This window comes from Onychomys torridus, chromosome 13 (genome assembly GCF_903995425.1).
Source record: "Onychomys torridus chromosome 13, mOncTor1.1, whole genome shotgun sequence".
NCBI classification, from domain to species: Eukaryota; Metazoa; Chordata; class Mammalia; order Rodentia; family Cricetidae; genus Onychomys; species Onychomys torridus.
Window position 1 is genome coordinate 41,893,095 of NC_050455.1, and position 15,306 is coordinate 41,908,400.

At 43.6% G+C, this 15,306-nt stretch overlaps 1 protein-coding gene across 1 annotated transcript in view; it reads left to right on the forward strand.

The window, feature by feature from the left end:
* Positions 1 to 1,549, forward strand: part of Snx24 (sorting nexin 24) — a 156,254-nt gene extending 154,705 nt beyond the window's left edge. Inside the window, exon 7 of the mRNA XM_036204646.1 lies at positions 705 to 1,549. Within this exon, the coding sequence (XP_036060539.1) occupies positions 705 to 772 (68 nt within the window). The 3' untranslated portion in view covers positions 773 to 1,549. The remainder of the gene's footprint in view (positions 1 to 704) is intronic.
* The last annotated feature ends 13,757 nt before the right edge of the window (positions 1,550 to 15,306 follow it).

A 15,306-nucleotide genomic window follows, 5' to 3' on the forward strand; every position in this document is an offset into this window, starting at 1 on the left:
CCACTATGCTCTGCCTGCTCTCACACTAGAAACTGGCTCGGCATGCTGTGTGTACCTCTGCATTGCCTTTGTGCCTTCTACAAAAGTGAGGCTGGTTTTTCAAGTTCCACAGGATGACTCTTGTTAGAATTTTGCCCTTTGGAGTTAAAAGACAGACCCCCCATCTCTCTGCTCTCCAGAGCGTGCCCACAACAAGTATACACAGGACAACTTGGACTAAGTTGGTTCCATAAGCCTCAGTGGAAAAACCACAGCCAAGTATTCCCAGTAGAGATCTTGGGATTCTTTCAAGTGTATTGAGATTTTGTTAGAAATTGAATTGCCAGCGTAATCCATCTTCCTTGTGAGGAAACATCCAGATAAAGAGCTGGGGCCTAGCGGCATTAACCATTAGAAGAACAGCCCCTGAATCGATAACACTACAAATCTGGCCTTGCAATCCTGCAGCGCCTGGTGGGAGCCAAAATGGCCTCTGGCTGACAGGCACAAATGGTAGCACTCCTTGTCCATGGGTAAATATGCACAAATAATAGCCCTGACCTCTGACATAGTGACCTCAATCTCTGACCTTCTTTCCTGATCAAGGGCAAATGACTTGGTCTCGTGAACTCCAGAGAGTGGGGTGGCTCCAACCCTTTGTCCACGAACACAATTGTATCTTGTCGATGCACGTTAAGAAAAGCAGCTTCCCTTCTCATTTTCAGATTTTCCAAATGTGGTCATCGAAGGGGTTCTTCGTGGGATATTTTACTCTCATCTGCAGCCCAGGTAGAGACCCTACCCGGCTGGAAGAAGCTGAAGCGAGCTTCAGTGTCAAGGGCAAGAAAATCGATATCTCTACCGACTTAACTGGAACTCCATGACACAATAGCTCTAGCTAGTGGGAAAATTCACAGTCCTAGCTTCCTTCAGAACAGGGACATTTCTATTAGAATGGTGCTTTTAAAATTAGAAACTGAACCAGGGCAGCGTCAGTTGAAGGCTAATTGAGTAAAAGGGAGACTCCGACGTGGGAAGTCAGGACCCAGGGACCGCAGTGGAGCACAGTGGAGCACCAGGCGCCACCAGACGGAGCCAGCCACTGCCCCAGTTGCACCGTTTGATAATTGGAAATCAGATCCAGAGTCATGCAGCTTTGGTGGCCTTCTGCTCAGACCCTGACAACACCCACCCGTCTTTACGCCATGAGATGTTCTCAGCGGGGGTTACTGTATTCAGGGGTGCTGGTGCCAGAAGAGAGTCCTGGAACCCACTGTGCTAAGTGTGAGGAAAGAGCCAGACTGGAAATTCAGTTATGCTGGCAGTAGAATGCGTTGAAGAACACAATGCATTTCAGTTTCCATTACTGTGGGGTTCCCTGTCAGCGGCAGGTTAGCTTCCAGTATCCGTGCTTGAGATGAAATGGGGTGTTGGCACAATCCTTGAGAGTCCTCTGGAAAGACACTAGACCGGAAGTCTGGCCTGCCGTTTTTTTTTTTTCCTCTAGTATTGGAAAGTATGAGTGCTTCTCTGAAGACCAGCTGGTGCCCCGATGCAGTCCCAGAGGCCATTTCGTATAGAAAGTACACACTTTAAACACTAGAGTCACACTGTGGAGTCCTTGTGCCAGCGGGAGTCAGATGTGAGTTGAAGTGGTTGCAACAGGAACAGATGGACTGTTTGTGTCTGGGTTTCCTCCATAGTGTACATTCATGGTATTGCCACAGGCTTCTGTGTGGTGGTTCTCTTCACTGACATCATGTGTAGATTAATGTGATTTAGATATCTGATGCTGTCTCTCCACTGGATGTCACACAGATGGTCATCTTTTGCTTAGTGACAGCGCAGAGTGTATGTCCTACCTGTGAATATGTGCTGATGAACAGCCTACTTGTGGTTATGAATTTTCGTAAATTTAAACGTTGGAGAAAAGATTTACGATTAAAAGTACCATGTCATGAATTTTTTATTAGAGTCTAAACCTACAGATTGAAAGCCTGCTGCAAACTTTTAAAGATACGTTTTTATGATTGATTGTGTAATTATGTTAGAAATAAAGTAATCAAGTGTTATCAGCGAAAATTAACTAAATGGTGAAGTATTAGAGATACTTTTTTAAATGTTTTTATGTTACTAGCTATTTTGAGTTAAATAAAAACAAATGAAAGTAAGTATTTGAACTTGTGTTTTTCTTAGGATTACTGGAGGCACAGATTATGTCTCTATATATGCCCAGAACACCAATACAGCTACTCTCACATCTCACTGGACATGTATCTCTAATCTGATGGGGTAGTCAATCATCTGACCCGTTATTAAACTAGCTGGTACTCATAAAATACTTCATAACTTGCCAAATTAAATTTCCTTAAACTAAATAAAGACCAAACATGGCCGGGTGGTGGTGGTGGTGGTGGCGCATGCCTTTAATCCCAGCACTTGGGAGGCAGAGGCAGGTGGATCTCTGTGAGTTCAAGGCCAACCTGATCTACAGAACAAGATCCAGGACAGGCACCAAAACCACACAGAGAAACCCTGTCTTGAAAAACAAACAAACCAACAAACAAACCAACAAAAACAAAAGACCAAACATATATGGTGGTATGTTACTCAAGAAATCTGTTAGCTGATAATGGTAACTCATGCCTGGGATCTCAGCAACAACGCCCCCCCCCCCCCCAGGCAGAGGCAGGAAGATCACTGTAAGTTCAAAGCCAGCCTGGTTTGGATATCTAGTTCCAGGCCAGCCAGGGATTCATAGTAAGACCTGTCTCAAAACTAAGACAAAGATAAATCATTCATTTTTGGAAATTAAATTACATCTTAGCAATGATTTTTTTTAAAAAATTCATTTAAAAATTTAGTATATGGGCCAGAGAAATGGCTCAGCAGTTAAAAGCAGCTTAACAGCACTAGCTGCTCTTCCAGAGGTCCTGAGTTCAATTCCCAGCACCTACTTGGTGGCTCACAACTGTCTGAACCGTCTATAGTGTATGAATACTGATGCTCTCTTCTGGTGTGCATACATGCAGACAAAACATCATATACATAACACATAAATAAATCTTTAGTATATAATGTTACCCCTGGGAGTTCTTGCAGGACCATAAACTACTGTATGTCTTTTAAGCATAAAGAGTTGTATATCTGAAGCTGAGAAGACCTGAGTCAGTTCCCCAGCACCCAGCTCAAAGGCCTGACTGCACTCCTATAATCCCGACACTGGAGAGGTGGAGACAGAAGGGTCCATGGGGCTGTCTGGTCGACCAGTCTAGTTGACTTGGTAACTTTCACCATCATTGAAAGACCTTGTTTCAAAAAAACAAAGTGAGAGTCATTGAGAAAGACACCCAATGTCAACTTTTGTCCCCACAAGCATGTACATACACACGTGAACACACACACACACACACACACACACACACCCCAAAATTCAAAACCAAACCCATGATTTGCCAGCCAGTCACCACAGCCCTGAGCAACAGAAAGTTGGCATTCATCCCACAGTCCCCCATGGTTTCCCACTCCATTGCCCATCAACATACAGCAGTCTGTCATCCCCCGCTGCAATTGAGTCTGGGAGGAGGCTGGTTGCCTTTTGATCAAAACAGCTCAGGACACACTGGGAAGATGATAGCATATATTTCTATGGTTAGGAATATTATAAAAATATAAAAGGATACATAAAGAAACCCTCCTCCCATCCCATCTCTTGAATACCCTGGTCCCCTCCTATGAGCAGCCATGGTGCTTAGTTTTGCTATATAGTACTTTGAGAGAGAATTCCTCTATAGGCAAGAATATATTATCCACCTACTGTTTGTTTTGATTTGATTTTTTAGATTATGTGTATGAGTATGTTGCCTACATGTATCTATGTATATACATGCAGCACATGCATACTTGCCTGGGGCCCTCAGAGGCCAGGAGAGTGGCAGATTGCCCGGAAGTAGAGTTACAGGTGGTTGTGAGCCACCATGTGGGTGCCAGGAACTGAACCCAGGTCCTCTCCAAGAGCAACAAGTGCTTTTAACTCCTAAGCCATTTCTCCAGCCCCATCATCTAATGTTGTCACATCCTGTTTCCCCCTTTTTACAGACATGGTAACCTACAACACTCATCTTTTATGCATATTTTCATACAATGACACATCTTGACAGTTATGTTAGAATACAACATATATAACTCTTCTCTTTATAGTTGTATACCTTGGCTACAATTTATGCAACCACTATAATATTTATAAATATGTCGACATTTTTCTACTATAGAAATAGCATAGACAACTTTGTATAATGTATATCTACATGCATTAATTTTAATTATAATTTTCAAAAAATGGTCACAGCAAAATTTTCATATGAAAACCCATGTGTAGATGCACACTTATTTTATTATTGGGTTCTATAGGACATTTGTAAATATACTTACAATAGTTCTATCGGATCCCACTGTGCATGGTTGTGTTGCCATGCACATACCATGCCATACACAAGCTGCTCAGTGTAAGTGGTACATTGAGCCATGCCTGAGGCTCTGCACATGAGGAAGTAATGAAAAAACGGATCCATTCAGAGCTTATATTCATGAGCAAGAGAGAAGTAAAGGGGCAGAGGACAGAAATGAGAAGGAAAAGAAGAACTCCATTGCCCCTTGATCCAGGGTATAGGGCAGACCCACCCCCCCACCGCGCCCCACACAGATGTTTGACTGACATTCTGCCCACCTGTCCCCTGATGTTTGTCCTATGCAGAGCTGCTCTCCTGCCTCACTTCTGCCCCTGCTCATTTGCATACCAGCTGCCTTGGCCCTGGTGTTCTTCCTTCAGGTGTTCCTTCTCCCTTCTGCCCTTCAAATGTCACCCATGTGTACAGTGCCCTGTGGCATCGTGATCACTGCTGCCTGGCCAACCCTGAACTTATAAGATAGATCACTTTGGAAAGTGTGGAAATCCCAGAGTCACAGTTAAAAGATAGAATCCCACTTCACCATTGACAAAGGGCTTTCGTCTCTCTTGTTAACTTTAATCAATGGACAGTGGCTGCTTAGCACTTTGTTGACTCTGGCAGCATTTCCGTATGACTCAGTGATTCCAGAAATGAGGGAAGCTGCTGAAGATGGTATTTGGGTATCTGTGTTCACAGCATTGTGTACAGAAGGGGAGATGACCTAAGTGCCCATCAGTGGAGGAATGAGTGAAAACAAGTGAATTCTGGTGTATGCTGTGCAGATGAATCTTGAAGACATAAGTTGAACAAGCCAGGCATGAAAGGACAAATCCTGGATAATTCCATTCATATGTGGTATTTAGAGTATAGTGAGATTCCCAGACACCAAAATATGGTGGTGGTGCACCATGGGCTGGAGGACGGGGGTCATGAGGAATTGGTGTTGCATGGCTTTCTTCGGAGAAGACGACCATTCCAGAGATGGACGGTTGTACGATGTGGATGTGCTCAACACACACCACCAAAAAATGATCAAAATGACTGATTCTATTCTGTATCTTTCACCTCAATTAGAAACAACCCAGAGCGGGTGATTCGGGGCACATGGAACTCTGTGAGTAAGGACTCCATTGGTGCTCTCTGCCACGGGGGCAGGAGTTTAAGTACGTATACCATTGCAGCTCTCACAGTCCTGGAAACTTCTAAAATTCAAACAGGATTCAAAGTTTAAAGATTGTTAACTAGAACCAATCACGAACCATTTAGGATTCGGAGTCAGCCTGGACCATCCTGCCTGAAGAGTTAGAACCACACACCTGACTAGCACACACACTGGTAGGAACCACTGTAAGAGACTGAATCACCTTTAGCATCTCTTTAAAGTACTTTTTATTTATTCATTGACAATTGCATGCATGTATACAGTGTATCATTAGTGTATATAACCCAAATCCCACTTTTACCTCTCTCAGACCTCCTCAATACCCACTACATGTGTGCCCTCTTTAATAGCCCACTGGGTCTAATGAATGCTGCCTGAATGAACACGTGTGTGAAGCTCTGCTGGTTGGTTTCTGCCAGCTTGGCACAAACTGGAGTCCCCTGGGAGGAGGACAGCTCAGCTGAGGACGTGCCTCCATCAGATTGTCCTGTGGGGATGTCTGTGAGGTATTTTCTCGACTAATGACTGACGTGAGACAGTCCAACCCATGGTGGGCAGCACCACCACTTGGTAGGTGGTCCTGGGTTGAATCAGAAAGACAGTTGAGTGAGCCGTGATGAGTGGTCCAGTAGGCAGTGTTCTTCGACGGCAGCTGCCTCACCTTCTGGTCTGCTTGAGTTCCTGCCTTGACTTGTGATAGACTGTGACTGGGATGTGTAAGCCAAACGCACCCCTTCCTCCTCCAGTTGCTCATGGTCTTTTTCACAACAAGAGAAAGCCAAGTAGGGCAGGGACCATCCACCATACCGTGAGCAACCCAACAGAGGCCATGCCCCCAAAGAAAAAGAACTCTTCCCCTTTCGGCAGCCATTGGCTGCTGACAGCTTCCCAGCTAGCGTGGACTCTCGTGAGTCATTCCTCAATCCATGTTGGAATGTCGACCGGCTTGATCTTGTATAGACTTCGTACAGGTGGCCATAGCTGCTGGACGTTCATAGGTGCAATGGCCATGTCATATCCAGAAGACAGCATCTCACATTCTTTCTGTCCTTTTTCCCAATAGTCCCGAGCTTTGGGCTAGTAGGGGTTAATATAAATGTACCATTTAAAGCTGAGCACTCAATGGTCATTTATTCTCAGCACTTTGGCCAGTTATGAGTCACTGCCAACTGCAAAGAAAGTTTCTTTGACAAAGGTTGAGAGCAGCATAAATCTATGGGTATACTTGTAAGTGTTTAGAAGGCAGTTTGACAACATATCCACTTAGAAAAATGATCCTAGGTTGTCCCTATGGGCCTGTGATCTGAGCCATGGGCTTTTGACCAGTGTATGGTCCAGGCATTAATTCCTTCCTGTAGAGCTGGCTTCAATTCCAGTCACAAGGTGATTGGTTACCCCCATTATAGTCATTATAGCCATTGTACCAGTAGGTACCACTTGCCTAGCAGGTCGGTGTTGTAGCATACTAGGGTCTACCACTGGGTAGATCCATTTATTGCTTTTCACCCAGCAGCCTACTACATAGTTCCTTGGGCACTAAGAAAACTCACCAGCAGAGAGGAAGTTTCCAGATCAGTTAGTTCCAGGTTGATTTCTCAATGTCCTATAATCAATATATGTTGTGTCTTCAGCATTAGAGTCATACATACCATCTAGCTATACTGGGCAACTATGAGCAATAGCAACAACCTGTGTTGGTGGGGGGGGCACTCTGGTGCCTTCTGATCAGCAAGTTTAGCATCTTGAGAGATTTCTCACACCCTTCCTCTTCTCTTGTCTCTTCCCCTGTTCTCTCTACCTTATGCCTCAAACTCTTCCCTCCACCCTCCCTGTGTGTCTTTGAGATAACCTACTGTGTTGCCTTGGCTAGCCTCAAACTTCTGGGTTCAAGTGATCATCCTGCCCCAGCCTTTTGAGTAGCTAGGACTGCAGGCACCTACCTTTGCACCTGGCTGAGCAACTTGTTAAATTTACTTTAATAACTCCTTCAGAATCCACTATCCAAAAACACACCTATATCAAGGGTGATTGACGGGTTTGAGGAACATTCTCATTCAATGGGGTTATACACTGTGGGGAAATCCTGTATTTACTTATTTATCTCTTCATTCAGTGAAGTACATTTGGGTTTCTCTAATACATTAAGCCACTGTGATAGCCCTCTAAAGAATATAACACAATCCCCTGTTTCTCAAAGTTTTAACCACGTACTAAGGAGTTTCTTCCACTGTGCTGAGTTAGAGAGCAAAGTTCAGTCTATCTTTCTACTCTCTGGAAGTCAGCATCATCTTGGCTCTGTTTTGGCTTTTATCTTTTGTGATAATTGTACATTTTGAGTTGAGCAGGGAAACTCAGGGAAATAGTAGCTACTAGTTCCAAACTAAAATGTCTACAGGATCTGTTTTCTATCTGTGCAGATACATCATGGCAGCAAGAATTTTGATGTTGAAACAATGTATTTTTGTGTGAAGAGGAAGAGAAAGAATATAGCAACTATAAAGCTTTTGGGATAGATGTAACTCCCTAAAAAAATGGGAAAACATGCTTGTAAATCTGACCTGAAATTGTGACCCACTTCCTGTCTTCTGGTCTACCAGGAGTCTCTGTGATAACTGTTTTATTCCCAGCTATGATGTCCATTTCACTTGCACACTCCAGAGCTTCTCCCATGTGTGTTGTGGGACTAGCGTTTTGCATACTTCCTACATTGAGTTCTATTTTAGATAGTATCTTGCTACATGTAGCTAGAGTTGAAAAGCAGGGATTAAAAGTAGTAAAAAGTAGTTAATCAGCATTCACATGGAGGTAGCAGTTTCTGAGTAAGTCCTAGTCACGGATGGTGCCTTTGCAGCCTCACTACATCTGTACTGAGTCATGTGTTGCTGTCCTGTGACACCACGAGGAAGGTCAAACTAGAGGAGGAAACAGCTTGACTTGGGCCACCAGTTTACACAAAGCACCAGGATTTCCAACTTTCTTCTGCAGAGCTCAGGCCCATCCACTTTCCAGTGGACTGTTTGCAGTGTTAGAACTCTGGATTTTGTATGGGTTCTGTTCAGACCAGTTCTTGCTGTGTAATCCAATCTGGCCTTGAAACTGTGGCCCATTCTCCTCTGACTTTCGAGTGCTTTGATGACCGTGGATACAGGCTGTGCTACCACGTCTTATTGGAGATGCCTAGCCCTTCTCAAGCTTTATGTATCCCTACCTAGCCTGAGCTGAGCAGAAGGACTCCCCTTAAAAATAGGGTGGTGTAAAGAGGAAGGGTCATTTTACTGTCAAGGAGTAACCCATCTACATTCGCAAGTGTTATCTGGGGGGTTGACTTTAAGAAACATCAGGCATTTGCCATCAAGGAGCAGGAGATTGCAAATGTACTCATGGGTATCAGCCTTAGCAAAGCTTTCTGTACCAAATGAAGAACACCCCATCTGTATCCATGTGCTTGTCTGGAAACCATAATGAGGATAGAGTTTCAGGGAAAAAGATCTGAACTTTAGTAACTTGTGTCTCTGTTATCACAGTCAAAATCTACACACTGTTGATATGGATGAGAACTAGCCACTGCAGTGTCAGGTCAAATTATAAAATTGTTCCCTCCCCAAGTAGGTACTGCAGGGGTGTTTGTGTGTTAAGCGTTTTGGGTCCTGTATGTTTATGTCTCCCGTGCATCCTGATTGAAACAGTACCAGGAGAAAGATGCTGGTCATGGGTTTTGAGATATGTTTTTGCTTTATCTACTAATATTTGTCACATAGACATTTTCGTGCCACTGTTCCTCTGCCTAGCCACCCCAATTCTGGATTAGGTACAGCTTTTTTTCCTACCACTCTGGTGTATCACTAGCTTTGGAGCTAAGAGCTACAGCTTCTGTTAGCCAAAATCTTAAAATCCATGGGCTGAATTACAGAATTGAGTAAAAGCTGTTACGTACATCTATTTAGTGGCACAAAGTTTTCCATTACAAATACACTGTTTTCACTCTTCCTTAAGTTGAAAAACACAAAAATGCCTTAAGGGGTATTTGAATTTCTAAACCTTCTAGATCAAAGATGGTTTTTGCCTGTCTGATTTATAAGAATGTTGAAAAACAAAACAACACTCCTTATAAAAGCCTTACCATGTTTTTGCCTTTTTGTAATTCAAAACGGCTGAACTGAGAAATGAAGTTGGTTGAGTTTTATTCAAAAATCTAAGAATTCATCAAAAAATGAAGTAATTAATAATTCTGAAACTGTCATTCCAACTAATGTGATCCAAGAATAAATTTTACTGAGCACTTAGTTGATGGTCCAGAAAATTACCAACTAGCACTTGTAGTGAATAAAGCAGATTATGGCTAAGAATGCCAAAATGTTTTAAATTGTTTATTAAAGTGACTCTAGACTAAATTGTAATAACTCGGGCTTGGCGATGGTGTCCAGTGTAATTTTCCTCTGAGTCCATATCCACCCACAGTTCACATGTGCTCCTTCATCATCAGGATCAGTGAAACAGTGAGGTGTTTATTTCAAAAACCTGTTGCAGAACATGCTAGACTGTAAAAAGCAACAGATGGGGCCAGTGCCTGATGATTTGAGTAGCATGTGCAGAACACACATGGTGGAAGGAGAAAACCACTCCCAAGGTTTGTTCACACACACACACACACACACACACACACACACACACACAATTTGTTCAAAAAGCCACAGTTCCTGCTTTCATAGTGACCAGCTTGCTTGTGTTTCAGGATAAAGCCTGGTCCTCCACGTATAAGAAATAAGTTCTTTTGGGTAGGGCTCAATGTCATTAGCTCATTGGTCATCTATCATAGTCACAGATGTGATAATTTACGGACAGTGCTTGAGTGCTCTCAGAATCCCACCACTTCTAAGATGAACTACTTTTCCCTTGTCACTGGAGAGGTGTCGCTTCTGCTCATACTGATGGAAACCTAGATGGCACATATGGTCCAAGGTGCACGGCCTTACGCACGGGGTCATGGTAGCTTGTGTGCTCTCTCTCACTCATGGCTGTAGGCACTTCCGCCTATAGAAAGTCGTTCATTTCCAGTTTCCTTGTTGCCTTTACTCAAAATATAGAGCTTTTGTTTGTTTGCTTTATTTCTGTGGGGGGTTTGCTGTTGTTTTTACTAACATTAAATGTACCCCAGGGAATTCTGGGAAACCCGAAGAGTAGCGAGTATACAACAAATGAGAGTAACAACCTCTTACGATTTGCATCCGCTGCGTGAAGCTCCATTTGTTCTGTTTGCTTTAAGCAGTTGTATGGACATCCTTGGGGGTCAGGCTACATACAGAATTGCTACTTTTCATTGTAGTTGCTTATTTCCTGTGTGGAGGAGAGGGGAGACACATGCGATGGCATACATCTGGAGGTTGGAGGGTAACTTTTGAAGGTCAGTCTTCTTCCTCCCCTGTGTGGGTCCAAGCAGAATGAACCCAGGTTTCCAAGACTAGCAGCAGATGCCTTTACTCACAGAGCCATCTTTCCAGCCACGATTTCTGCTTTTAAAACCCGCAGTAAGGGGCTGGAGATGTAACTTAGTTGGTAGTGTGCTTGCCCGATGTTCACTAAGCCTGGTGTTTGATCCCCAACACTACATAAACTGATATAGATCCACAATCACAGCATTTGGGAAGTGGAGGAAGGAGGATCAGAAGTTCAAGGTCATCCTCAGCTAATAAGAGATTTCAAGGCTAGCCTGAGATGCTTGGTACCTTATCTCACAATAAATAAATAAATTAATAAACCCACCATGAATACCAGTCTTAATGAATAATTACTACTTTGTGATACATACTTTATAAACATTTGGGGATTAAAGTATCAATATTTCCCTTTAGTTACTTCTAAGCCTTTGTGTATAAAATGTTTTTGATGTTTCTCTGTTAGACAATGAGTTCAGGTTGTATGTCAAAGGAAATCAATTTGTCCTGGCTTAAGGGGGAAAAGGACGTGAAAAGGGAGGGGTGAATTAAATTAAAACATAACTGGACACAGGGGCTAAGTGATGTCTTCAAGAACTCGTGTTTTCTCCATTAATGCTTTAAGTTTAGCATACCAAGTAATGGGTTTCATTGGCTCACTTCCATATACTTTACACACACACATAGTGTATATACATATAATTATCCTGCTTTGTTCCCCCCCCTTTTTTTTTACCTTTCTTTGTCCCCTGCTCTTCTTCCTCCCAAACAATCCCTCCTTTTGCTTTCACCTTGCATTTAGGAATTCATCTTTTTTCCTTCTGGACTTGCCTCTTTCTCAGTCTTATTCCACTGCATCCACTGCACATAGGTAGCTGCTCTTTTCCTATTCCAGCTGATGTCCCATGGTTGAGGCTGTTAGTACAATTGAGGTCAAGTCCCAGATGTGAGCCATCCATTGGGCCAGGTTGAGGGACAGCACTGTCTTAGTCAGGGTTTCTGTTGATGTGATAAAACGCCATGACCAAATCAAATTGGGGAGGAAAGGATTTAGCTGGCTTACACTTCCACATCACTGTTCATCATTCAAAGAAGTCAGGACAGGAACTCAAGCAAGGCAGGAACCTGGAGGCAGGAACTGATGCAGAGGCCATGGAGGATGCTGCTTATGCACTTGCTTCTCATGCATGGCTTGCTTATCCTGCTTTCTTATAAAATCCAGGACCACCAGCCCAGGGATGGCACCACCCACAGTGGACTGGGCCCCCGCCAGGCCTGCCTATAGCCCAGTCTCATTGAGGGATCTTCTGATGACTCTAGCTTCTGTCAAATTGACATAAAAATAGCCAAGGCAAGCACCAAGCCACTGGGGGACTACATTTCAGCCTCGGATGTTTATTAGACCCACCTGCCTGCCCTCCCCTGGGGGACACTGTTCTGGACCCCTCTGCCCCTACCCTTCTTCCAGAATCACATGGCTTGTTTCCCCACCTCTGTCTTCAGTCCCCACTCATGTTGATCCCAACCACCCTGCATTCTCTGTCCACTCCTCCAGCTGTTTTCCATCACAGAAGTATTGGTGCCTGATGATCTACTGTATGTTCATGTAGTATATCTCAACCTTTCTAATGCTCCAACCCTTTAATACAGTTCCTCATGTTGTGGTGACCCCCAATCATAAAATTATTTCATTGCTACTTCATAACTATAATTTTGTTACTGTTATGAATCATAATGTAAATAAGATATCTGATATGTGACCCCAAGGAGGTCTTGACCCACAGGTGGAGAACCACTGACCAAGAGGAATATATATATATATATTTTTTAAATAGGTATCTCTTGTACTCAGTAATGAAAGACATTGCTAGACAGGTGTGTACCTCTGTAGAGTCAACCTATCTGAAGAACTAGTTGGGGGAGCAGTGCAATTCCCCAAAGGAAAGAAAATTAGATGTTGGGCAGTGATTGCTGCAATGAGCTAGGCTGCTGGGCTAAACAAAATAGTGGTAACCCTTATGGCTGAGATTGCTTTTGATGCCAAATCTCAGAAGAGAAAACACATAGGACACGTGTTTGAGTTTCCTGATACTTACTTCTTCCCATGTTGCCCCTTTAAACTTGGAGTCGACAAAATAATCTTTCTGAAATGCATATCCCATCATGCCCCTTTCCACTATCCCAACAGATTCCCCCTCCTGACACCCGGGTCCCAAGCTGGTCAGGCTCAGCATTGCCTGGTCTCACCGCACCCTGTCCCCCGCTACACACCAGATGCCCCAAAGATGGCGTTCTCTTCTGCCTGGAAGCCACTCCTCCTGTATTTTTTCTTCTCCTTAGGTCTATACTGGTTTGAATGGGAATGTTCCTAGGCTCAGATACTTGAATACTTGGTCCCCAAATGGATGTGCTTTTTGGGTAGGCTTTGGGGTGAGGTCTTTCTGGAGGAAGTAGGTCACTAGAGGGTAGGCTTTGAGGTTTAAAAGCTGGGCGCCAATCCCAGTTTCTTTTCTCTGCCTCCTGCTTATAGTTAATATGTGAGCTCTCATCTTGCTGCTTGAGCTGTTGGCCTGCCTCTTGCCAGACTTCCCTGGTGAGATGCTGATAGACTCTTATCTCTCTGGAAACACGAGCCCAAATAAACCCCTCCCTTCTGTAAGTGGCCTTGGGTGTGTTATTTTATCAGCAACAGAAAAGTACCCAATGTCAGGGCCATCCTCCTGGGTCACCTCGGTTCTTGCTCCACATGAGCAAACTTGATCCCTCTGGGGAGTCATAGGGAGCTGCTCTAAGGGGGTTTCCCACCCCATCCTAGCAACACACCTGTCCTCTTCATCTCCCTCATCTCTGTTTATGCTTGCTGATCTTCCATCTCCTCCACTAGAGTGTCAACTGCACGAGACCCATTTCTCTTTGTCCACTGTCATATCCGAAAGGTCAAACTAAGACCTGATGTAGTCTGTCACAGCAAAGCACCACAATAAATATTTGTTGTGAAAAATATGAGCAAACCATTCCCAAGTATATCATAGACTTTACAATACCACCACCACCACCACTGCCGCCACCTCCACCACCAGCACCACCAGCACCACCAGCACCTCCTCCTCCACCACCACCAGCAGCATCAGTAGCTGCAACAACAAAGGTACCTTCTGATTCTTCAAAACTTTTTTTAATCCTTGTTGTTGTTATTGTTTTTAGATTTATTCATGTGTGTTTTGCCTACATGTATGTACATGTTCCCACCCTATTCATGCCTAGAGCCTCCAGAGGCCAGAAGAGGATTTAGGAGCCTCTGGAACTGGAGTTACTGTGAGCTGTGCGTGCAGAGGATCAAACCTGGGTCCTCTGTAAGAACAAATGTTCTCAACTGCTGAAGCCATTTCTCCAGTCCTCCTGTTTCCATCTCTGGCAGAGATGATGAGAGACTTCTTTGACTCCTCACTGTCTGACATGATTCCATTTTCATCTAACCAGAGCCTGGCCTCAACTGTACAGCCTCAGATGTCACACAGCTCTAAGACTGTGCTGTCTCATTTCCTTGAAATACAGCCTTAATCTTGACTCACACTGTCAACTAAGAAGATTCCATAGCAACTGGACTCAAGACAAGTCTAAATCTGTGGTTTTTCAACCAGAGAATCATGACCTTAAGGGGGAGGGGAGTGTCGCATACCACATATTTAAATTATAATATGATTCGTTAACAGTAGCAAGATACAGTTATGAAGTAGCAATGAGAATTATTTTATGGTGGGGGTGGGGGTGGGGGTCACCACAACATGAGAAACTGTATTAAAGGATCGCAGCATACGGAAGGTTTCGAGAACCATGGGTCTATAAAGATTAATGAATGATCAGCTTCTGTGTTTGGGATGTAAGTCTGTGGCCCATCTCTGGTGCTTTTCCAAAGGACCCAGTTTCAATTTCTAGCACACATATGACAGCTCCCAACTCTAGCACCAGGCAAGAAATCTGGTGCCCTCTTCCAGACTTCATGGGTATTGCACACACATGGTGCACAGACATACATGCAGACAAGACATCCATCACATAAAAATTATAAAAATAAAGGGAGAAGAGTCTTGCAGAAAGAGTCAATTCACATAAAAAGAATTTAATATAAAGAACATCAAAGCACAAAAATGCTGATGACATACGACAGATGATGTTACTCAAATTTCCCTTTACCTGACAAGAATTATTTGAACAGAGAATGCTAAGCCTCACTTTAGTCACTGTTCTTAAACAGACTTAAACAGATCACCCAACATAGAGAAGA